The 23,987-nt window shown below is 49.5% G+C and overlaps 7 protein-coding genes across 7 annotated transcripts; 2 read left to right on the top strand and 5 right to left on the bottom strand.

The window, feature by feature from the left end:
• Positions 1 to 877: 877 nt before the first annotated feature.
• Positions 878 to 2,638, top strand: BABINDRAFT_38508 (uncharacterized protein; the record flags this gene model as incomplete). The annotated part of the gene is made up of 1 exon (XM_019131878.1): positions 878 to 2,638. The coding sequence occupies one exon, from the start codon at positions 878 to 880 to the stop codon at positions 2,636 to 2,638; it is 1,761 nt and encodes a 586-aa protein (XP_018984155.1).
• Positions 2,639 to 5,067: 2,429 nt separating this feature from the next.
• Positions 5,068 to 7,265, top strand: BABINDRAFT_162509 (uncharacterized protein). Its single transcript, XM_019129386.1, has one exon. The coding sequence runs from the start codon at positions 5,333 to 5,335 to the stop codon at positions 7,091 to 7,093; it is 1,761 nt and encodes a 586-aa protein (XP_018984156.1). The 5' UTR covers positions 5,068 to 5,332; the 3' UTR covers positions 7,094 to 7,265.
• Positions 7,266 to 7,356: 91 nt separating this feature from the next.
• Positions 7,357 to 7,801, bottom strand: BABINDRAFT_153634 (uncharacterized protein). The gene has a single exon (XM_019127254.1). It carries the CDS (start codon positions 7,646 to 7,648, stop codon positions 7,388 to 7,390), a length of 261 nt encoding a protein of 86 aa, XP_018984157.1. The 5' UTR covers positions 7,649 to 7,801; the 3' UTR covers positions 7,357 to 7,387.
• Positions 7,801 to 9,282, bottom strand: OPY2 (Opy2p). Its single transcript, XM_019127253.1, has one exon. The coding sequence runs from the start codon at positions 9,124 to 9,126 to the stop codon at positions 7,954 to 7,956; it is 1,173 nt and encodes a 390-aa protein (XP_018984158.1). The 5' UTR covers positions 9,127 to 9,282; the 3' UTR covers positions 7,801 to 7,953.
• Positions 9,283 to 10,329: 1,047 nt separating this feature from the next.
• LEU2 (3-isopropylmalate dehydrogenase) lies at positions 10,330 to 11,454 on the bottom strand (the record flags this gene model as incomplete). Its single annotated transcript, XM_019131898.1, has 1 exon — positions 10,330 to 11,454. The coding sequence occupies one exon, from the start codon at positions 11,452 to 11,454 to the stop codon at positions 10,330 to 10,332; it is 1,125 nt and encodes a 374-aa protein (XP_018984159.1).
• A 406-nt stretch (positions 11,455 to 11,860) lies between these two features.
• SPL1 (Spl1p) lies at positions 11,861 to 20,533 on the bottom strand. The gene is made up of 3 exons (XM_019131143.1): positions 20,329 to 20,533; positions 12,862 to 13,675; positions 11,861 to 12,425 (listed from the first exon to the last, which is right to left on the bottom strand). The coding sequence occupies exons 1-3, from the start codon at positions 20,397 to 20,399 to the stop codon at positions 12,003 to 12,005; spliced, it is 1,308 nt and encodes a 435-aa protein (XP_018984160.1). The 5' UTR covers positions 20,400 to 20,533; the 3' UTR covers positions 11,861 to 12,002.
• A 143-nt stretch (positions 20,534 to 20,676) lies between these two features.
• Positions 20,677 to 23,924, bottom strand: CNH1 (Cnh1p). Its single transcript, XM_019129387.1, has one exon. It carries the CDS (start codon positions 23,528 to 23,530, stop codon positions 20,825 to 20,827), a length of 2,706 nt encoding a protein of 901 aa, XP_018984161.1. The 5' UTR covers positions 23,531 to 23,924; the 3' UTR covers positions 20,677 to 20,824.
• Positions 23,925 to 23,987: the final 63 nt, after the last annotated feature.

Below are 23,987 nucleotides of genomic sequence, written 5' to 3' on the forward strand. Positions count from 1 at the left end.
CCGCGCCTCTCACGAAGCGACTCCAGTTTCGGCGCTCGTCACATTGCATTGAAGGTCCGCAGACCCCAGTTTTTATGATGAATCATGGGGAGGTGGTCTTGTGACTCAATCATTTCCGAATTGAGGCCAATATCGCTCTGACGTGACACCAAAACCATCCACCAGCGGAGCCTTTCCACTTTCGTGCATCCAGAGCGTCAACGCCTAAGAAACCTTCTTAGTCCTGCCGCAATTCTGCCGCTGCACATGCACGGACCTGCAGCTGGAAATATATATCGGGCACGTGCGTTTTGAGGTGCAGGGATATTCCGAGCCAGGTTACGCCGATAATTCACGTGACATATGGCTGGGGGCCTTTACAAACGATTCAAGGGTCCAACAGGGCCCTGAGAGCCAGAATACACACACAAAGGATGAATAAAACCAAACACAGAGTTTAGACCAAATGCTGAGCATTGAAGCGTCTAAGATCCCCCTTTTTGTTTTGGTTAGCTCAGTGTCCGGACCACAGGTCTGCAAGGTCACCTGAACCGATCGTGATCGGCAGTACATATATTTGTCTAGATTTACGGCACGCCAAGACTCGTCCAAGAAGTGCTGGTTCCGTTACTTCTGCTGCCTTCTCTTGGGCTGGATGTCCTCTCCCACGCATGACTGCACCCCAGCCCAGATATTCATGACCCTGGAAAGTTTTCTTTACAAATCCGGGGTTCTGCCAGACAAGACTTCGGTTGGACTCATCACACAGAATATTTCAGACCGGCGTTAGCGGTGTCTCTATAGATTCTATAAATACCAGAGAACTTCTGCCATCCAGACCGATTATTCCTACCTCATCTAGACAAGAGTTATATTACCTTACCATAAACCTACAAACATGCTGAATACCCACGTGGAAGATTTGGACGACCCAAACACCAAGGTCGACTTCGTCACTGAGCTTGACAAGAAGAACACCTCCGAGTTTGCCAGCAACCCGGAGATGGACGACTACATTGCCAAGTTCCTTGGACTCTCCAGTGACGCCCAGGCTAACGAGACCCAGGAAAAGACGATGCCGCTCATGCAGGGGTTGAAGACTTTTCCCAGGGCCGCTCTCTGGTCCATCGTCCTTTCCACTGCCATCATCATGGAAGGCTACGACACAAACTTGTTGAACTCTCTTTATGGTCTTTCAGCCTTCCAAGAGAAGTACGGTGTTCCTAGTAAAGATGGGGGATATCAGATTGAAGCCAAATGGCAGACTGCTTTGAGTATGTGTGTTAACATTGGTGAGATCATAGGGTTGTTTGCTGCTGGTATCATTGCTGACAGAATTGGATACCGCTGGACTTTGATTGGATCGCTCTTCGCTGTCATTTGCTTTATCTTTATCGTCTTTTTTTCGCTGAGTCTCGGAATGCTTGCTGCCGGTGAGATTTTGTTGGGGTTACCGTGGGGTGCTTTCCAGACCTTGACGGTTTCCTACGCCTCCGAAGTTTGTCCATTAGTCTTGAGATTCTACTTGACCACTTACGTCAACATCTGTTGGGTCCTTGGACAGTTAATCTCCTCGGGCGTTTTGAAGTCCTACGTCGGTTCCGACTCTGAGTGGGCTTATAAGGTTCCATTTGCGCTTCAGTGGATGTGGCCTATTCCAATCATGATTGGTATCTACTTGGCGCCAGAATCCCCATGGTGGTTGGTTAAGAAAGGAAGGATTTCCGAGGCCAGAAAGTCATTAGGCAGATTGATTTCCGAGAACGAACACATTCCGGATAAGAGTATTCTTGTGGATGCAATGACCGCTAAGATCCAGTTAGCCAACGAAGAAGAGGCTGCGTTGGTGGCTGGTATCTCATACACCGATTGTTTCAAGGGTGGTAACTGGAGAAGAACCAGAATCGGTGCCATGGTTTGGCTCATTCAAAACATAACTGGTTCCTCCTTGATGGGATACTCCACTTACTTCTATATTCAGGCTGGTATGGACAAAAGCAACGCGTTCACGTTTTCGATTGTGCAGTACGTTTTAGGTCTCATCGGCACTGTCGGGTCTTGGTTCCTCTCTCAGAAGGCTGGTAGATTCCAGATTTATTTTTTCGGTCTCTGTACCCAGTCCTTTATTCTTATTTTGGTTGGTATTCTTGGGTGTCTCAACTCGAAGGGTGTTTCGTGGGCTATTGGATCGCTTTTACTTATCTTCACCTTCGTGTATGATTTGACTATCGGCCCGGTGTGTTACTGTCTTGTTACCGAGATCCCATCTGCCAGATTGAGAACCAAGTCGGTTATCATCTCTAGAAATGTATACAACGTTGGTGGTATTGTCAGCGCCGTCATCATGCCGTACATGTTGAACCCAGACGCCTGGAACTGGAAGGCCAAGACTGGATTCTTATGGGGAGGTCTTGCCATCATCAGTGCCGTTTGGTGTTGGTTCGAGTTGCCTGAGACCAAGGGCAGAACGTATGCTGAGTTGGATACCTTGTTCAAGAACAAGGTCAAGGCCAGAAACTTTGCAAAGACCGAGGTTGTCACTTTTGATGCTCAAGAGATGATGGAGAGATTAGGTGAGGAAGGGTTGAAGAAGGTGGTGCAAGATACCGAAGGTGCCACCACCACTGGCTACGACAATGGAAGAGAATTATCTCCTTAAGTTCTCCCTTGGGACTAGAGTCGCCTTTGAACTGCTTTTTCTTATTTTTAGGTGGATGCTCTCTCCACCTGTTTTTCCTTTAATTCTACTATCCAGTTGATCTGGCAAATTTTAACTCAAACGTTTTGCTTTTGAAATCCAGCTGAAGTACAGATATGGATACAGAGAGTGTCCACAGGCATTGAAAGTTTAGTCCTAATCGTGTAAATTCGTTTCACGCGATAGCGAAATAAACAACAGGCGTTAAAAAGCCTAACTGTCAAATATCTAAACGTAAACGGTATATTCAAATATCGACCTTGATTAGTATTGCTGCCAGGGGATAATTCAAATGCCGTTAAACTTTGAAGCTGCTTCCAGAGCTGGAATTTAGTCATGATTAGCGGAGAATGGCTTCTTTTTGATCGTCTAAAATTTTAGTTTTACGATTCGTGATGGAGATATCCGTAAAATCTTTCGGCTCGTTTATAGAGAGTGACACTGATTGAATTTACCATGTCATTTTGCATACCCGATGAGGTGATGGAGCAGGCCGGTGCGAGGTACCGGCGGGGATGATGCGCCTGGACCTAGCTTAAAGTCTAGTCCCACTTTCCATCTTCACAGATTTATCGTATAACGTGTTACACCAGGAGCCCGAGACTGTTTTCAGAGAGTAACACCGAAGCTAGCCTGCAGGGGGACCATGCTTCACTAAATTTTATCGGGGGACTTGAGAGATACGGTCAGGTGGTTAAACTGCAAGGTTACAAATTCCTCCTACTCATTTTCGCAAGTCTGAGTCACCGCGAGAACTCAAACACGGCGATTTTCCCACTGTGTCAGCGGAGTCGGAGGTCCGTTTCTTTTTCTTAGACTTCGGGCTTATGCCATATGCATAGAAGTCTAGAATTTGAAGTAAATACGCATCTATAAACTATGGGGCCACGGCGCTACGACATGCAGTAGACGCACTCCTCTGAGTTGCGGATTTAGTCTCCTTGATTATGCACTTTCGGACAGCCATGGGCGGGGTTCCTCTTTAGGAGATGATGCGAACACATACAGGGATATGTGCTTGGCGTTCTATAGAAAATACCCCGCTCGCCCCCAGGAAGAGTCCTGGTAGTGACGTAGGTACCCCTGGTTGCACAGCTTTAGACTAGTCTGAGGGAAATACATTCCAGTTTGTATCGCTGAAGATCAAGCCTCCAGAGGCTAGCTCCACAATAGACTGTATTCTGAGCTAATGTGTTTACTGGCTGCACTTCGGTACTAATTTACTGTCACCCACTCAGTACTGACGGTTTCTAAATTTCTACCCGTAGCCAACGAGATCAGGTGGGGAACGTATCATTCTGAGAAAGCCAGTCGGAGTTCGGAAAAACCTGTGGCTCGGTGCCAATCGCTAATAGCAGTCCATAGGTACCGGCCCCCCAACAATAGGTCATCAAGTGTTTAGGCCGTCACCGTAAATAGTTGTAAAAGTCAAATTAAACATGGCCGAAGAATTGAATGCGAAAAAAGAAATCCATTGGCTGTAACTAGTAACAGGCCGGCAAGGGGAGTTAGGTGCGAATTCTATACTCCAAACTTTATGCATCATGACCAAATATCTAGACGAATCTACCAAGGTTCTAATTTATCCCCGCTAATACAGGTGATACTAGGGTGCTTACATGCTTCCCCCTGCCGGCTAGGGCATGACCTTTCGCACTCCAAAAGTGCACACTTAAGTGCCAAAAGGTGCGATCGCTGCGTTTTAGCTTCATAAAAAGCTGCATCCAATAAATCTCTGACCCTCTCTAAATGCTTAGATGCCACAGGTTGTCGTGCCAGGAACCTTCGTAGGTGGATAACTCCGCAAATCTCAAGTCCGATTCGAGCCTTAAGGTTGCTTTAGTGCTGCGTGGGGCGGTTCCACTTTAGGCAGCGCATAGCTCGAGCGCCGCTCGGAAATACTAATTTCTCGACGATTCATGCGGAGATTATCCCGGCTTCTAGTTTTGAGCCCCGCAGCGCATACTGGTCATCCAGGAGCATCGTAAGCAAGCTGAGAGCCCGGGTGACTCTAGAGTTTAGAAGGATACAGGTTGAAGGAAAAAAAAGAAATTAAAAAGTCTAATTGTATGGAAACGGATCACCCGAGGGAAGGTTGCTAAGATTTTTTTGTGGAAATGTTTGCAATACGGCCTCGTCTCAGCTGCACTGAGTAGCGTAAAGCACATGCACCACATTCTCTCCACCTTTACGGGTTACACCAATCATCGTTACTCCGGTAAGGACAAGACTTTCCCTGAATAGCACGATCCCGCAAATGATCAAGCTTTTTCAGACCAAGGCTTCTTGTCTGATCGGCCTTTATGGGGAACTGGTCTCAAAACTCTTGTTTTATCATTCGGCGGCTAATATGCACTACGTGCAGCATGTCATGTATCGCACCTTCCTGCACTAAGCCATGCACCATTGAAAACCATATAGGTCGCCTCGGCTGATCTAGTCACACTCGTCAAGCCTTTTCACAAAGCTGGGGTTACCATCAGATGAGTGTTCTCTGCAGCAGCTAGCTTCCATACCCCCACCATCTCTCCCCGCAAACATGCAGACCAGCAGGGCTATATAAGACATTGACTATCCGTCGGAGTTGGAGTTCCTTCAAACTACACCTCAACTATTCAATAACCCCTATACTCTTTTGAATACAAACCTACCACAATGCTGAACGTTCACATGGAAAATGTGGAGGATCCAAAGTCCGGGATCGACTTTGTCACGGAGATTGACAAGAAGCACACCTCCGAGTTCGCCAACAACCCGGAGATGGACGACTACATTGCCAAGTTCCTTGGGCTCTCCAGTGACGCCCAGGCCAACGAAAGCCAAGAAAAGACAATGCCGCTCAAGGAGGGGTTGAGAACCTTCCCCAAGGCTGTTCTCTGGTCCATCATTCTTTCCACTGCTATCGTCATGGAAGGCTATGACGTCGTCTTGTTGGGTTCTTTTTACGCCCTTCCAGCCTTCTCGAAAAAGTACGGTGTTCTTAGTAAAGATGGGACGTACACGATTGAAGCCAAGTGGCAAACTGGTTTGAGTATGTGCACCAACGTCGGTGAGATCATAGGGTTGTTTGCCGCTGGTATCATTGCTGACAGAATCGGTTACCGTTGGACTTTGATTGGCTCGCTTATGTTGGTCATCGGCTTTATCTTTATTCTTTTCTTTGCCAAGGATCTTGCGATGCTTGCTGTTGGTGAAATTTTGTTAGGGATGCCGTGGGGTGCTTTCCAGACCTTGACGGTTTCCTACGCCTCCGAAGTTTGTCCATTAGTCTTGAGATTCTACTTGACCACTTACGTCAACATCTGTTGGATCCTCGGACAGTTGATCGCCTCGGGTGTTTTGAAGTCCTACGCTGGTTCTGCCTCAAAATGGGCCTACAAGGTTCCTTTTGCGCTCCAGTGGATGTGGCCTATTCCAATCATGATTGGTATCTACTTGGCACCAGAATCCCCATGGTGGTTGGTTAAGAAAGGAAGAATTGACGAAGCTAAGGTATCGTTAGGCAGATTGATTTCCGAGAATGAGAATATTCCGGATAAGAGTATTCTTGTGGATGCAATGACCGCCAAAATCCAGTTGGCTAACGAAGAAGAAGCTGCGTTGGTGGCTGGTATCTCCTATTTCGATTGTTTCAAGGGTGGTAACTGGAGAAGAACTAGAATCGGTGCCATGGTCTGGACTCTTCAAAATCTCACTGGATCCGCCTTGATGGGTTACTCTACTTTCTTCTATGAACAGGCTGGTTTGAGCACCAGTAATTCGTTCACATTTACGATTGTGCAGTACGTTTTGGGTCTCATCGGTACTGTCGGATCTTGGTTCGTCTCTCGGAAAGTTGGTAGATTCAAGATTTATTTCTTCGGTCTCTCTGCTCAGACCATTCTTCTTATTTTAGTCGGAGTTCTTGGGTGTCTCAACTCGAAGGGTGCCTCGTGGGGTATTGGGACGCTTTTACTTGTCTTCACCTTCACATACGACTTGACCATCGGTCCGGTGTGTTACTGTCTCGTTGCCGAAATTCCGTCCGCCAGATTGAGAACTAAGTCGATTATTATCTCCAGAAATGTGTACAATGTTGCTGGTATTTTCAACGCTGTCATCATGCCATACATGTTGAATACAGATGCTTGGAACTGGAAGGCCAAGACTGGGTTCTTCTGGGCAGGCTTTGCCTTCCTCGGTGCCGTTTGGTGTTGGTTCGAGTTGCCTGAGACCAAGGGCAGAACTTTTGCTGAGTTGGATACCTTGTTCAAGAACAAGGTCAAGGCCAGAGACTTCGCGAAGACCGAGGTTGTCACTTTTGATGCTCAAGAGATGATGGAGAGATTAGGTGAAGATGGGTTGAAGAAGATGGTGCATGAAACCGAAGGTGCCACTACCTCTGGCTACGATAAGGAGAGAGAATTTTCCCCTTAAGCTTCACCTCAGAGTTCTCTTATAGGGCTTAACTTTTCCAAGTTAGTTTTTCTTATTTCAATGGCGATTTTGTTTAGTGTTTCGCCCGATTGTTTATCCCTTTTCCCGGTATTTAGCTAATCTGGTATCGTCTGTTTAACCATTAATTTTATTTTCGAGTTTTCAATCTTTGCAGCTAGATTTAGATTGAGGTTAAATCTATTAGGCTTTTACGGTAGAAGTTCCTCATGACTAAAACAAGCAATGCTTTTTACAGCACCGGTCACCCCCAGAAGCTCCGGCACTCTAGGTCAGTCATATGCGTAGTATTTCTGCTATAGCTATTACCCAGTGTAATCTCCTAGTATGGGCAATGCAACGTGCAATTATCGGTAATTCTTTTGTGACGTATATATGACCATGAGAGTTTTCAGAAGGCACGTACTTGAATACATTATAATAAATTGTATCCGTATGGATCTTTTCCACGGGTCGGAGGAGAGTTTCACAGTTTGAGCCGTGACCCGAGTTATAACCAATCAGTTTCCTTAGACAATAGTTATGTGGAAATACCATAATATCAATTCACACACCACTTACAATAAATCCTTTCGTCGATACCGCCAAAATACGAATTAAACCTAGTCACATAGAACAGGGGGGTAACCAGAGTAAAACCATACTCATCTCTATAACTCACATACCAACGGTTGTGCCGCGAAAAAAAACTTAGCTTAGTATCCCGGTTATTAAACTCAGGTTTCGAACCAAAAAAGCCGTTTTCAACCATGTGATCAGCATACGTTTTCAACATGTTTCCTAAAAAACCCCTTCATGTACTTAGCATTTGTAGTAATCCACCAAACTCCTAGATTCACGCCCTATTCACGGCTGTCGTCGTGAAAAGGACTGAGCCTTTCGGTTTTGGGATCCAAGCTGCGCGGCTCGTCGATATCCACACCAAACTCCATGACAAAACTGCCGGAGTCTGCGATCGAAACCTCATCTGCGCGCGACAAGCTCAGCATGCGCAGCGGTGGACCCGCAGCTGCAAAAGGCGGCGCTGACGGCGCATGCGACGGCTTGGACTGCGGGCGGCTGTGGTGAGCGGAAGTGGCGGCCTCGATCGCCTCGCGGTCTGAATCGTCCGAGTCGTCATCATCAGATTCTTCCGGGCCCTCGTGGAGCACAAAGGGGTCGTCGCCGTGCTGTTGGATGTGCGACAAGCTCTCGTTGTCCTCATCATCCTCCATGATCAACTCGTTTTGCAAGCGCGACGCGGCGTTGTTAGTATTGGTGGACGCGCCGCGCACGGGCAGTTCGTGTGTGGGTTTTTCGCGCACGTCCACAACACGTGGCTGCGCCTTGATCGCAGTGGTTGTGGGCAACTTTTTTTTGCTCGACGTGGAGCCCTTGCGTTCCACAATGGAGGCGTCCTCGAGCGTGTTCCAGTCGGAAAACATGGACTCTCCATCCATCGTGGAGTAGACCAGCTTTGGCTTGGCGTTCTGTCGGATGGTGACACCCGGAATGTACGCAATCGGAATGATGTTGGAAGCCTGGGTGTTGATGGTGGAGGTGGTGGTTTGCTGTGAGAGGCGGCGCCCGAGGTTGGGGCCAGTGACGCGAGTGGGGCCGTTGCGGCGTGGCATGGGTTGCACGGTGGAAGCGTCTTCGTGCGCGTCAGGGGGGATGTTATCGTAGAACTCTTTGTCGGCCTCGGCTTCGGCCTCGATCTCAATGCGCTTCACCTTGTAGAAGAAGCGCCAGTAGATGAACGCGAGGAGCGCAATCACCGCCAAGCTGCCCACCACACCCCCGACGATTGCGCCGACGTTGGTCATGTGCAGCGTGGGATCGGACGCGGTAGATTTGCACACCAGCAGCGCGCACTCTAGACACGACCGGGGGATTTGGACACACGACTCGCCAGAGGAGCACAGAGGGCACGTCGGCGCCTCCGAGGGACACGATATACACGTAGCATCCGACGCCCGCCGTACGAGGTACTGAACGGGTGTCGCTGTGTATGTGGGGATGGAAATCTGGGACATATGGGTACCGGTTGGCAGGTTATGCTGTTTCCTGGGTACAAGCGGTGTAGGCGCCTGGTATATGGTATCCTTGATGGTTAGGAAGTCTAAGTGCAGTCTGAAGTAGGATCTCGATGTAGGATGTTTTGGATGTTCGTTGAGATCCGGATATATCTATTATCCTCTTGCCTAAAATCTTTCAGGTGGCTGCTGGCTCTCTGGATATCCGTTGTATTTGATTACCCAAATGTTTCTTCAGGGCAGCAAGGATACTTCAGTAGTAGGTGATGAATAGTCAGCGAAAAGAATCGATAGCTGGATAAGTTGTGGTGGATCAGTTATAAACCAGCGTGGTAGGAAGTATTAGGGGCGCTAATATTTGCCAAGATCGTCTCACTTTACTCCTTACGGAATATTTCCGCCCACGCGCGACAGTTTGCCTGGATTTTTCGCCTGTCAGCATAGCCGTAGCGCGCGCGTGGCCTGCCAGGCACGTCGCTGCATGGAAGATAATGGGCCGAGACGAGCCACGGTTGGGTGTGGAATATATCGACAGATCTGAAACCAAGCGCGATATTTGCATATACCGGAATGGGGTAAGCTGTTGGAGGTATGAAAGCAGATTATTTTGGATAGCACCTGAGCGCTTTTCAGCGAGAGGAGCTATCCTCCTGCAGCTTGTTTCACAGTAAAATGGGATCAATAGCACGTACTGGCCATGGGGGCCTAGACTCTCACCCAGCATATGAGGCATAAGCGTTGTTTAATTAAGTCAAAAGGTGGAAGAACGTGAGGGGGTTTAACGTAAGATATAATCCGAAAAGCTTCACCGCCTTTGTAGTTAAGCAGGTTTGATATAAGGTCTTGACGCGTTTCCGCGAAGTGATGGATGCCAATCTGGTTTTGGAACCCGCTGGACCGGAATATGGGAACTTTCAAATGGTCTTATCCGTAATTGGGTATTTCCATGGTCTCCACTGCCAAAGTGGATGTGCCATGAACATTGCGTGCCGGGAAGATCACGTTTTACTGATTCCAGCATAGGTACACGAATCGTCCAACAATGAATCAATACATTACAACCCGATTGACACTCGGCCAATCCGGATCATAGTTAAACTCCAATAGTAGCCCAGCTATATTAGTATATATACAAACTTGCGCGCGCTAAGCTAGCGTTAAGTAAATGCTAGGTGAGGCAAGCCAACGCTTGCATTAATTGACCTAGGCCAAGATTTCCTGAAGAAACTTCACAACCGCATCACCAACCTCCTGAGTCGACGACTTACCGCCCAAATCCCCAGTCATGATCCCAGAGTCCAAGGCCTTTTTCACCGCAGCTTCAACTGCATCAGCTTCCTTGCTCAAATCCAAGGATAATCTCAACATCATGGCAGCAGACAAAATCGTGGCAATTGGGTTCACAAGACCCGGAGCCAAGTCTGGCGCCGAGCCGTGACATGGCTCGTATAACCCGAAGGCGGTGTTAGTGTCCGGCAAAGACGCAAGCGAGGCAGATGGCAACAAGCCAAGGGAGCCTGGAATAACACTGGCTTCGTCAGAGATGATGTCCCCAAACATGTTGGAGGTGATGATGATCCCGTTCAACTTGGTTGGCGACTTGACCAAGATCATGGCGGCGGAGTCGATCAATTGGTGCTGGAAGGATAACTGTGGGAATTCGGCCTCCAAGGTAGCTGTCACGGTCTTTCTCCACAAACGGGAGGAGGCAAGCACGTTGGCCTTGTCCAAGGACCAAATCGGGAGCGGTGGGTTGGACTGTAAGGCCAAAAAGGCGGCCATTCTGGTGATTCTCTGCACTTCCGGCACAGAGTAGGCCTCGGTGTCGCTGGCAAAACCCGAGCCGTCGTCTTCGACCCTCTCGCCAAAGTAGATTCCGCCCACGAGTTCTCTGACCACGGTGAAATCCGTGCCTTTAACGATGTGCGACTTCAACGGAGACAATTCAAGCAATGACTCCGAGGCAAAGTTGCACGGTCTGAGGTTTGCGTACAAGTTCAACTCCTTTCTGATCTCCAACAATCCCTGTTCCGGTCTGACGGTGCCAGTACCCCATTTCGGGCCACCCACAGCACCGAGCAATACCGCATCCGCGGCCTTGGCGGCGGCAAGAGCCTCGGCCGGCAATGGAACACCCGTAGCGTCGATGGCCGCGCCACCGATCAAGTGGTGCTGGAACTCGAACTCGATGGACGAGTCGATGGCTGAAAGCGCGTTGAGCACTTTCAAGGCCTCCGCGGTGACCTCCGAACCGACGTGGTCACCCGGAAGCACCACAATGGTCTTCTTGGAGGAGGTCTTGGCTTTCTTTAATTCTGGCTGGGACATTGCGTGTTATGTTTGTGTTGGCGCTGAGGCAATGATGAATTGGGATGTGGGGGTGGAGGAGTTATATACTCTCCGGGATTGAAAAATTGTGACTCGGTGGGCGAAAGGAGGGCCGGTATCGGGATCACGTCCGGCAGCTAAGTGGATACTGTACCGGAAGCGGAGCGGGTATCCGGCACGGAGGGTCTCTGGGCCAGCCGGATGAGAGGTTGTGTGGAGGAGCTGAAGGGGCGATGATTAAAATAGTGTTCGTGGCTCTATAGCATGTCTATAAATATTCAAAGACGGTATTAAACTTAGAGGTTGTCAGTTATGTCAAAATTTCCAATAGTTCACCGAAGAGAGCAGGGCCCACAGAGCAGACGGACAAACGTTTTCGACATACTGCCATATTAGCTACAGGGGAGCGATTTTCCGATACGGCGAAAGACTCTTTATATTGTCCGCATTCTACTCATTTACATTAACTAAGCATAATAAAAAATTCAGTACATACAAGATAAGGTAACCCTGGCGAGGGGTATGGGTTGGGTCAGAATTTGCTCTGCTTAGTGACCACTCCACTCGATACTGTTCAAGTCAATGCCTTCCTGGACCATTTCCCAAAGTGGAGACATCTCTCTCAAAAACTCGACACGTTCTTTGATGGCCTTGATAACGTAGTCCATCTCCTCCTCGGTCGTGAATCTACCAATCCCAAACCTGATGGAGGAGTGAGCCAAGGCGTCGTCCTTGCCCAAGGCGTGCAACACGTAAGAAGGCTCCAAAGAAGCGGAGGTACAGGCGGAACCAGAGGACAAGGCAATGTCCTTCAAGGCCATCAACAAAGATTCTCCCTCGACGTAGGCAAAAGAAATGTTGACACATCCGGCGTGACGGTGCACGGAGGAACCGTTCAAGGTGGTTTCTGGAATCTCGAGGAGAGCAGAGGTGAGTTTAGCGGACAAACGCTTGATGTGTGCGTTGTCAGTCTAGAAGGGGTTAGTATTTGTTAATATCGTTGGTGTGGAATGAGTAACATGTCAGCTCCTTGCATAATTTTGTGGGACATTGTCCAGGGCGGAGAAGGGCCGGGAGATTTAGGTCCGGTCCACTCGTTCCCTTCCCCTGCATAAGTGTCATCATGAGAATGGCCAGGGCAAGATCAATGAGGGGGTGGAGACAGACTAGGTTCAGTCTTTGGTGGGATCAAAGGAATAAATGTCATTTCGTTCAATAAATCCCGAATCAAAATCCAGAACCAAAATCCAACATCAAAATCCAATATAGCCAATATCAAAATCCAATAAATCCAATCTCAAAACTCTCCCATCAATATCACTCTTCCATTCTTGCTACTCATTCATCACGATCTACGCCAAACGCGCAAATAAGCTCGGCATGCTTCACATGCCTCGCGGTACATACCTCAAACTCCTCGGTCATCAACCTCGCAGCCTCACCAAACCCCGCAATCAAAGGCGGCGCCAAGGTCCCGGATCTCAACCCTCTCTCCTGTCCCCCACCGTTGACAAGTGCATCCAATCTCACTCTTGGTCTCCGGCGCACAAAACAGGCCCCCATCCCCTTTGGCCCGTAGATCTTGTGCGACGAGATCGACATCAAGTCGATGTTACACGCATTCACATCGATCTCAATCTTACCAAACGCCTGGGCGGCATCGGTGTGGAAGAACACCTTGTGCTTGCGGCAGATCTTTCCGATCTCCGCCAACGGCTGGATGACACCAATCTCGTTGTTGACCGCCATGACGGAGACGAGACATGTATCCTTTCTGATGGCGGCTTCCAACTCGGCCAAACTGACCATTCCCATCGCATCGACTGGCAAGTACGTGACAGAAAAGCCCTCGTCCTGCAAGTGTCTGGCAGTGTCCAACACACACTTGTGTTCGGTCTGGGTGGTGATGATGTGCCTCTTGGTTTTGCCGTAGAAGTGCGCCACCCCCTTCAACGCCATGTTGTTTGACTCGGTGGCGCCGGAAGTGAAGATAATCTCCTTAGGGTCCGCTTTGATGACGTTAGCGATGTGGGCACGCGCCTTGTCCACCTCAGCCTCGGTTTCCCAGCCGTAGCTGTGGGTCGACGAGTGGGGATTCCCGTACAATCCAGTGTAGAATGGCAACATCTTGTCCAAGACACGCGGATCGGTTGGCGTCGTCGCTTGCATATCCAAGTAGATTGGGCGTCCGCCAAACCCGTCTCTGGTGGCGTTGGTCAAGCTGAGCTTGGCAGTAGGCACGGCAGTGGTCGCTAACAAGCGGATAGAGCGGGTAGCTCTCAAGCTCTGATAGATCTGTTTCGAAAGCATCTTTGTGGGAATAGCTAGGACTGACTTTGGTTCGTTTTGCTTTGAGTTTTTAAGTGCCGAGCGATATGTGCTTATGTAAGCAGGGATATCGAATATGGGCAAAGGAATACTGAGATGTCTCCAGATTTCCTGTTATAGTGGCAGCTAAGAAAGAGGAAATTTCATCCGCGCAACATGGTTTGGTGGGATAAAGCCGATGAAGGATGAATGTGGCAACCAGCCAGCGCCCGGGATTAACACCATAATGGGAAAGGCGACGTCCTGCATCTAGGCGCTAATTAAAGTGCTCGTTAGTCATCAGCCAGGCGAAATTTTACCGTACAGGAACGGGATTATGCTTGTTTCTTCAGCCACCGTGAGTGGCTACGAGCAATTTGAGGCTTTCGTGCTAAAAGGGTATGGGTTTTACCGCAAAGATTAAAGTTATGTCGGATCCCCTGCTTCCAGAGTTTTTTTTATAGATCTATCGCACAAACGGTTCTGAGTATAACGGTAATGCGGTCTTGTTTCATTGTAAACGCATTGTATCCAATTTGTGCTACACGAACTATGTTATGCCCGCTAAGCTTTTACAGACTTGACCTGGCTAAACATTCAAATGCAAACCATCTGCATGCTTTCCACAATCACGGTTTACACAATTTTGTAAAATTCTCAAAAGTATTAATCGCGATTACCAACGAACTACCGAATAAACTTTCTGAGCTTTACCCTTAAGCAGTCTATTTTATAGCTTGTTGCGACCACCCTCGGAAGTATATGTCCTGCTCTATATTTGCGTATCTTGCCCCAATTGATACTAGGAACCTCCTTTCCCCCTAATAAAACGACAAACTCTTTCCAACACAACTATCCCATTCTTGTACTCCAGGATACCACCCTATATGCACTATACTCGTTTCTTTAACCTCCAACCCCCTCTCGCCATGTCTGACCAGTAAATCCGCCGTGAAGCATATCCGGCACACAACCGGTCTGATTTCTCGAGGCCGATATCTTCAAGTGACTACAGAGTCATTCACCAGTGCGGTATAAAACGTTTCAAAGGAACCCAGGGATCGAGCAGGAAACTTCCATCTGACAATGAACAGCCAGGACTTTTTCGTCTCCTTAGTGGTATGTACATGAAATCGCTATGTGATGAAGTGAGATCGTTGACCGAGAACGAGTTTAGATGTTCATCTGGCAGAGCTTTGAAGTTTTAGAGTACTCCCAGACCATAACATATGGTAAAAGCTGCTACAATTTGCACCCAGATGTCCCAACTTGAGAGGGTCTCTATGAAAATCGTTCACAAAGCAACAATGACGGCGAAGTCCTTACATCGTTCATATTAGAAGCATACCGTTTCCACTCCACGGCGCTAGGAACTTGGATATATACAGGTCTGACCCCCACCAATACTCTTATCCTATTCTTATCCTACTCTTAACCTACTCTTATGATTCTTACCCTCAATTCCCCTTTCTCATACTAACAGCACAGAGCGGGGCGTGTGCCGGTACAGCCACCGACCTCTTCTTCTACCCCATAGACACGCTCAAGACACGTCTTCAGGCACAAGGCGGCTTTTTCACCAACGGGGGCTGGTCAGGCATCTACAAGGGCCTTTCGCTGACAGTGGTGGCTTCTGCGCCCTCCGCGGCCTTGTTTTTCATCACCTATGATTCTTCTAAGGCACTTCTTAAACCGGTTTTGGGCGACGATGTGCGCAACCACATGGCCTCTGCGTCTATCGGGGAGATCACCGCGTGCTTGGTGCGGGTTCCGGCGGAGGTGTTGAAACAGCGGACGCAAACGGCGCAGTTCAGAACGCCGCTTGAGGCGTTGAAAGCGATTCTTGCGGGAAAGACCGGCGAGTCCGTGCGCCGCGGCCTCTACCGCGGCTGGTGGTCCACTATTTCGCGTGAAATCCCTTTCACGATGATCCAGTTTCCGTTGTACGAGAAAATGAAGAAGATGGTGGCGCGGAAGGAGGAAAATGGCAAGTGCCCGCCGCTTAAGGGTGCCTTGTGTGGGTCTTTAGCCGGTGGGATTGCGGCGGCACTCACCACCCCGTTGGACGTGCTCAAGACGCGAATCATGTTGGCGAAGAGCAAGGTCCAGTTATCTGAGCTTGTCGCAACAATGGTCCGCGAGGAAGGCGCCAGGGTTTTCTTGAAGGGGATTGGTCCGCGTGTGATGTGGATCAGCTGCGGCGGTGCCGTCTTCTTGGGAGGCTACGAGTCGGTCAAGTGGGCGTTGGAAAACGAGAAAGGCCCTGTGGAGAGGCTTTTGGAATAGGTAGCGTTTTGTATATAGAAGCCGTATACGATAGTGATAAGCATGGCTACAGGCCATGCCCGACCCAGGAGGAGTACCCCAAAGACATCTATGCATAACCTAACCCTTGACGTATTTATAATTGATTTTAAATTATTTTCTCTGGAATTAAACGCCTTATACGAAGAAAACGGGGAATCAAATAATGTCACAGCTGCTGAGCGGACTTGAGACTGGCGTGCACCTACCGCTATGCTTGTACCCCACCTCACAAACCATCGATGTTCCCCACAGCGGCCGAGCCCAGCCGGCTGATAGGAACGTGTCACACATTTTCACCGGCTGTCACATGGGAATTATGGCTCACACATAAGCCAAATCTCCACAAGGTCGCACACTCTCTTCACAGCGCCCATCTTTCATCTTTTTTTCATTACATCTCCAGTGTCTTTATAAAAACCTTTTCCTTTCTGCTAGCCCTTCGAAACTCTTCTCCCCTGTTAGCTCTTCGAAACGATTTTCTCTGTTTGCTGTTCGAAACACTCTAAGTTTCCTTCAAGCATTGTCTCAGCTTCAACCCTCTTCCAACTAACCTCCCTCAACTCATGTCCTCTGTCGCACAGCTCTTGAATGCGCTCCTTACGGACCCGGCACACCAGTCGCTTCTCGTGCCGTTGCGGTCGGCACGCAACGGGTTGGTGTATGGTGGCCGGATCCGGTTCGCCCACGCGTTGGTTATGGCGGCACTCTTCAAAAAGGCGTCGACGCGTGCGAAAATCACGTCAATCTTCAAGGCCACCGCAAACCACGCGTCCGCGCTCGGGTTGTTTGCGCTCATCTTCAAAGCCGCAAAGATCGGGTTGAACACGTCCCACAAGCACTTGGGGATTGCCATTCCGTATGTGGCGACCAACACGAATAACATCAATTCGTTCCTTGCCGGTGGGATCGGTTCCTTCTTTATCTACTCGCACAAGTACAAGCTCTTCAGCAAGGCGATCACACAGCAGATCACGTTGTACTGCTTCTCGCGTGTGGTGTTGGCGCTCGGCAACATCGTGGCTTCGCGCATCGCGCAGAACAAGGGCACGAACGACTTGCACACCGCGCGTATCGAAGGCAAGTTGCACCGCAAGTCGTGGTTCTGGTTCTCCATCACCACCTGGGCGGCCGTCATGTGGTTGAACGACTACGAACCAGACAAGTTGATGGGGTCATTGCGGTCGAGCATGGTTTATATCTATGAGAACGACAAGTGGAGCGACTGGCGGACGTTCTTCTTGCAGGGATAGCGGGCCAAAGACTGACCGGGTGTCTTGTATGCCATGGATGTTATATTTATCTCGCTAGACTCATATTACGACTTCTATAAATGTTATAGACCAGTTCTTTTGGACATCTGTATGGACTGTAGCTCGCTAAAATCCGTTGCAACTTAGACGTCGACAAACCTGGATATTGTAAATCTAAGCTAAGGCTTGGTTGAAGAGATAAAGTGTCAGAAATAAACATTTCCCGCTTAAGTAGATGGTTGCTTTTTGACACGACTTCCCTACAAGTATCCCAAACTACGATCTTTGGTATATTTAGTGGATATTGTCTAGTTAAAAGAGAGTACTTTTTGTCCGTAAGATATACACGAGAAGAGCTGATATCCTATAAAGTAGAAGTAGTACAGATTATATATCGATTAAACTTTAAGAATGCCAAAGATTAGCTCAGTCCTAGAACGTGGAATTGCACCCCATGTGTTTCTTTCTTCAATCCCGACCGATCTTCTCGCGCGTCGCATCGCGTCGCATATTTTTCGCGTGTGAATTCAGTGCGTTAACACTATACATGTTTTCCTCATCATCCACATTCCGCAATGATTAATAAACGCGATGCCAACACAGTTGAAACCGATAACCCCAAGAGAAGGAAGGTTCAGGAGATGGCCCAGGAAGAAGCCAGTGGGACGGAAGGCGAAAGTTCCGCGAGCCGCAATGAGGTAGGAGATGATGAAGATGAAGATGAAGATGAAGATGAAGATGAAGATGAAGATGAAGAAGAAGATGAAGATGATGACACAAATTCAAAGTTTCAGAGAAACAAAAAACACCAGCCAGTGGTCCAGGACTTCCACTTTCTCGACCAATACACGTTTCTTCAAGAAAAGGTCATGTCCGAGAAGTCAAAGATTGTAAATGTGATCAACAACACGGCCGCCTCTAACACCAACGCGTTCACCATCATCAACAGAGATCTCTCCGATCTCGACGCAATCTACACACAGGTACTCCAGGATAACAACTCGTCACTCAAAGTGCTCGGCGCGGACATCGCGTGCCTCAAGGACATCACCTATCTCGGGGTATTAGCCTCTAAATACATCAGTTTCAGCGGTGGAAAGAACCGGCAGCTCGATGTGGATGAGTTGGTGACAAACTTGAAGCATGCGGGTGCGCGCAACCCGTATACGCCCCAGGAGAATGAGCTTTTGGACGCCAACAACGCGCGCTACCAGGCGTACTACACGGGCCAGAACACGTTCGACGCATTCAACTGGCGCCACATGGGGGCCATGTTCTACCGGCACTCCAAGCGGATCCCAAAATTTGATTTCATGAACGGCGTGTTGGCGATCGAGCGCCGGGTGAAGAAGCGCGCGGTGCGTGTGGCGGATGACACCAAGAACAGCGGAAAGGCTGTGACCACCCAGGACGTGAGTGTGGGGGATTTGGTCGCCAAGGCGGAAAACGACACCATGAACTTGGTTCAGCTGTGCCACCAGCGCTTGGTGGAAGGCATAGCGGCGAATCCTGCCCTAAGCGACGGCTTGAACATTTTCCGATTCTTTCTCAATCCCCGGTCGTACACCCAATCGGTGGAGAATTTGTTCTACATGTCGTTCTTAGCCAGAGATGGGAAGATCAAGATCGTGAAAGACGATGCGGGCGTTCCGATGATCCAGATCGCTACTGCTCAGGACGCCAGGGCGTACCACATGAAACTCCAGGCACGACATCTGAAGGGGATCAAATCGGTAAAGACGAATCATTCGATCTTTGCGATCAGTTATGAAGACTGGGAGGGGTTGATCAAGACGTTTGGAATCACGGAGAGCTTCTTGCCGCATCGACTGGGACCGGACTACGCCGAGGAACTGCTATGAGCTGTTAACTGAAGATGCGAGTGAGTGCCAACTATCAATTCTGTTATCAGGTTTACCCAGAGTAACAGTATATCAAGCTCGGTATGGTGGGAGGTGAATGCCTAGTGAGAGTACTGATATTTTGAGAGGCAGTTTGGTGTGATATTAGTGGTTATGGGAGGAACCAGTACATTGGGTTTAACCTTAGTGTGGTTTTTTTTTGGGTAAATAACTGTAATAGCCGTTCAATAAGCTATCACATTTGGTTGCTTACGAACGTGTATTTAAACATGCGTGCTTATGACAACCTCTGTGTACACCGAGATGAAGCAAGACATCGATGTAGGACGTACAATTGATTAGATTCAGGAGTTTCGTTCCAATTTCCTAGGTACATATTCACTCTATTGTAGGTCTTATTGCTTACCTAGAAACGGACAACGGTCCGTATCGTTCCTATCGCTAGATTCGCGACGCACAATGCTGTGTGACTGCGTACGATTCCTGCATGCTGCGAAAATGATTTTTCAAACCTGGAGTTCAGGTTTTGTCGCAAGCCTCAAAAACAGAGGTTTACGACAAATATACAAACCACTCCGCCATCACGGACCTGAAGGGATTTAAAACCGCTCACGTTACACATGCTACCTCCTAGATTAATCGATAACAAACCGTCAATCTCCAACTTTGAGACGATATCTCAGTACCAGGCCTCCACCCCAGCGGAGTATTCCCTCGAAGAATACCCGGTACTCTACGGTGGGGCCACCAATTTGGCCTTCACAGCCCTTGGAGACGTGCGCTTTCATCCGGCGCTCCAAGCCGGAGCACCGGCCGTCATCGACTTGTTTGTGCTGAACGTGTCGGTTATTTTCTGGTTCAATGCTGTGAACCACGGGATTGAGTTGCCGTACCAGAACCTCGTGCTACACGCTTTGCAGACACCACAGCTGATCTACATGCAGCTCAAACCGTCGCATTTGCTCGACATTGTGGACGAGAACGACGAAGAGTACGAACGCACGATCGAGTGCTTGATTGAACTCCGCGCGGACACTAACGCAAACATTGCCAGCAACCAACTATGGACGGCCCTATACGCCAACAGCGACGCCTCACAGGTGATTGCGTCGATTTTCTCCGCCTTATCCCGGTGTTCCTCCATGCACGTGGACTCGGATGACGAGGAAGGTGACGTAATGGAGGACGCATCTGCACTGGAATTAACAGTGGGCGACATGCCAGCGCTCGAGCTCGTACTTGGCGACCACGGGGATGCCGATGACTTGTCCGACCGTGAGGGAGAAATTGAGAATGGGACGAATCCCGCTGGGGTCTTGGTAGATGTAGGGGCGGGCCCGCTTGCGGGGCTGGTCAGAACCAGGGACGAGGTAGAGATGGAGGAAGGAAGTCCCGAGGAGACGTTCAAAAGGGTTTGCTAGCTTACAGTTTAATGCCAAGTATACATATGCCTTCTAAGCAACACATTAAGGGAATTGATCAATTAACCTACAACATCGATTTTGTAATCCTATGGGTATTAAATATAGAGATAAGAGGTACGAGGGGACATTTTTTTTGGGATAGATGTTAAATATAGAAAGACACATAACGGGGATGAGAGAACTCGGAACAGTTGTTTTGAAACACAATAACCAAACAATCTTATTTCTTACTCCGTCTTCTAGGGGAAGAGCCCCTGATGGTACTGGTAGGTACCAACTCCTCCTCGTCATCGTCATCTCTGGGCGCAGAGTATTCGCCCAAGGCAGTCAACCGTCTGGCTCTCTCCACCGCAGTCTCCTCATCCTCCTCATCCTCATCGCTCTCCAGCGACGAGTCTTCCTCCAAAATCTCAACCATCGGTGGTTGCTGCTGCTGGAGCTGGGCACCGGCCAACTTGGTCTTTTCTTCCAGACTCAATAAACCCACTAACTTATCCTCCAACCGCTGGGACGGAACCGAAGAGGCGTCGGAGCGTTCATCGTCACCTGGGATGAAGAAACCATTTGTGGCCTGGGCCTTTTCGGTGTCTGGTTTGGTCACCAATGGCACCACCGGAGTCGGAGCCTGAGGGTCGATCTGTTTCAACCCAACCATCGACAACGCTCTGTTCACTATAGACGACGATCGATTTCTGCCAACAGGAACGTTATCACCTGGCGGAACATCGGCATGCGGGTTGATCTTGTATCTTCTCACAATCTCTCCCTCCTCGTTCTCAATGATGATGTTATTGTCTAGCTTGAACGCATACACCTTCTTTTTAGTACCCTTGTTAATGAGAACCTTGGACGTTTTATGCTTGGCACGGGAGTTGTACTTGAGCAGGGAGCTTGAGGACTCGGACACCTCCGAGAACTGCGAAATGCGTCTTCTCAATGACGAGAAACTGTGGACAGAGACGTCACCAACGGATTGGCTCTCGGAGTTGGCCGAGGCGGTTGGAGACAAGCCAGACCCAATAGTGCCGGCACGTTTGCGACGGTTGCGGGAGCGCTCTTCGTCGGCGGTTTCGCGCGACTGGGACACTTTGAGGGTCTCCAAGATCTCACCGTGCTGGTCTTCAATGAGCACCGTAGACCCTTCCTGGTACACGGTGGTTGGCTTTCTCACGTGCCCATCGGAGTCCACTTCCAAGGCTTCCTCTGTGAGCTCGTCCACTGGCGTCTGGCCTAGCGTTTCAGAGTTGGAGGACCCAGTCTTCTCGAGAGGCCCATCTTCGGCCTCAGGCGCTCTGTGTTTGGCGCCCAAATCAATCACCTCGGCCTCCTTTGCCTCACGATGCTTTTTCTTGGTCACCTTTTTCTTGGAGCGCTTCTTTCTGGCCATCCCGCCAGCCGGCTTCACAGGCACCCCGCTGGTCTCTACGGTATTAGTATGCAGCAAAGGCACACCGTCAACCTTGGTCATGTTTGTATCCACACGTTGCAACGAGAAAGGCATGCCAGTGGTGTCTATCTTTGGCAATCTGGCCAACCAGCTCTGGGAGCTGCCCTCTGCGTCGCCCGTCTTGGTGAACGACATGGTGATGACCATCGTGTTCAAGTGGCGCCCCAAGGTGAGCACCGCGACGGACGAGCCGTGGACAACGATAGAGGTGATGATCACAAAGGTGACAATCGGCCAAATCACCTGGATGAGCTGGTAGTACTCCTGACCGGGAGCCGGGAGCACAGCCAACGGGACGTCGTGGTAGCCCGCATAGTGCTCGAGCTCCTTTCGGCTGAGAATGGCGGCAAAAACAGCCCCCACCCCCACCGGACCAAAGTGGCCACAGAACAACGCCTCTCGCCAGGTCTTGATGTCGGGGATGAATGGTTTTAACGCCATGACTGCAGGAATGCGTCTCAAGAAGATGATGACAAACGCAAGGATCACAAGACGCCACACGTCGAGCCCGAGCACAGGGTTGTTGTACTGTTCCCACGGAATAATGGCACCGAAGTAGACAAAGTACGTCAAGTTGAGCAACAAATCGATGACGGTGGAGACTTGCGACTCCTCCGTCTTGCGGGCAAACCAGCCATCCCACGCGAACGCAGCGCCGGCCGCAAAGGATACAAGCAAATCATCGACTCCAAGGATGGAGCCAAACCCGGCACAGAGAACCGCCATTACGATGTAGAACGCGAGGAACGACTCGCGGTCGATCAACTCCTTGCGCTCCGCAAACTTGATCGCGTGGCGGCCACAGTAGCCGAGAATCGCACCAAGAACGCACCCAAAGATGCACTCGTACAAGATGGTGAGACAGACCCAGTCCTTGATGATTTCACCGGCGTTTCCCTCATGTACAATCAAGAATAACGAGAGGAAGATGAACGGAAACGCCATCCCATCGTTACATCCGGACTCTGCGGAAAGGATGTTACGCAAGTGGCCTGGCACCCTACGGGCGAATTTGCCCTTACCCACAACGGCCGCGGCCAAGACAGGATCGGTAGCGGTGACGCAGGCGGAGACCAAGAGCGAGTGGGAGAAGTTCATGCCGGGAATAAGGATCCAGATGAACAAGCCCACCATCAACCACCCAACGGTCATGACGGGCACAAGCAAGAGAAACACCGAGAGCCAGTGCTTGAGCATGTACTTCTTGGGCAATTCGACGGCAACGGCGAAAATCTGCACCACCAAGACGATCCGCGAGATCTCGAGCGTGATGTAATCTGAATTGCCCCAGGTGGCGGGGTCAAGCCAGTTGAGGCAGTGCGGACCGACGATCAAGCCGCAGATGGCGGCAATCGTGGCCTCACCGATGTAGAGTTTTTCTTTCACAAAGAGTGAGCAGAGTGAGAAGAGCGTGGTGAACACGCCAATGACCGCGTACGCAATATGCGCCTGGTCGACATCAAGTTGGCTCCAAACCATGGGAAATTAAAGCGGCCAGAAACTGAGAAAACGGTTGGATAAGACAATAACCAGAGATGATAATCAGGTTTGAGGGGGGATTCCACATTCAGGTTCAAAAATTTCAGACCCGAGTTTAGACCGAAATAACTTGACACGTGGAGTATGTCGATTTTTTTTTCTAGCAATCAGATCCGTGGGTTGATTACCAAATGTGCAGCAAAACTTGCAAATGGAATCAGTGATGGTTTCAGCAACTGGGTTGTCTGAAATGTGGTCTGAGCGATGCTGTGCGTGTGACAGATATGATTCAAGACCTTAAACGCGAGTCTAGTTTGATTGCTTTGGTGGTACTGTAGACTCCAACCGTGGGATGTGAATATGCGAACCAGCGAAAGAATAAAAGCTTCAATCGAGAAGTTGAGGCTGCAGATTGGCGCCCCAAGAACGACTGCCACGGCGCCAAGATAAGAATAAA

Source organism: Babjeviella inositovora, assembly GCF_001661335.1.
Source record: "Babjeviella inositovora NRRL Y-12698 unplaced genomic scaffold BABINscaffold_9, whole genome shotgun sequence".
NCBI lineage: Eukaryota > Fungi > Ascomycota > Pichiomycetes > Serinales > Babjeviella > Babjeviella inositovora.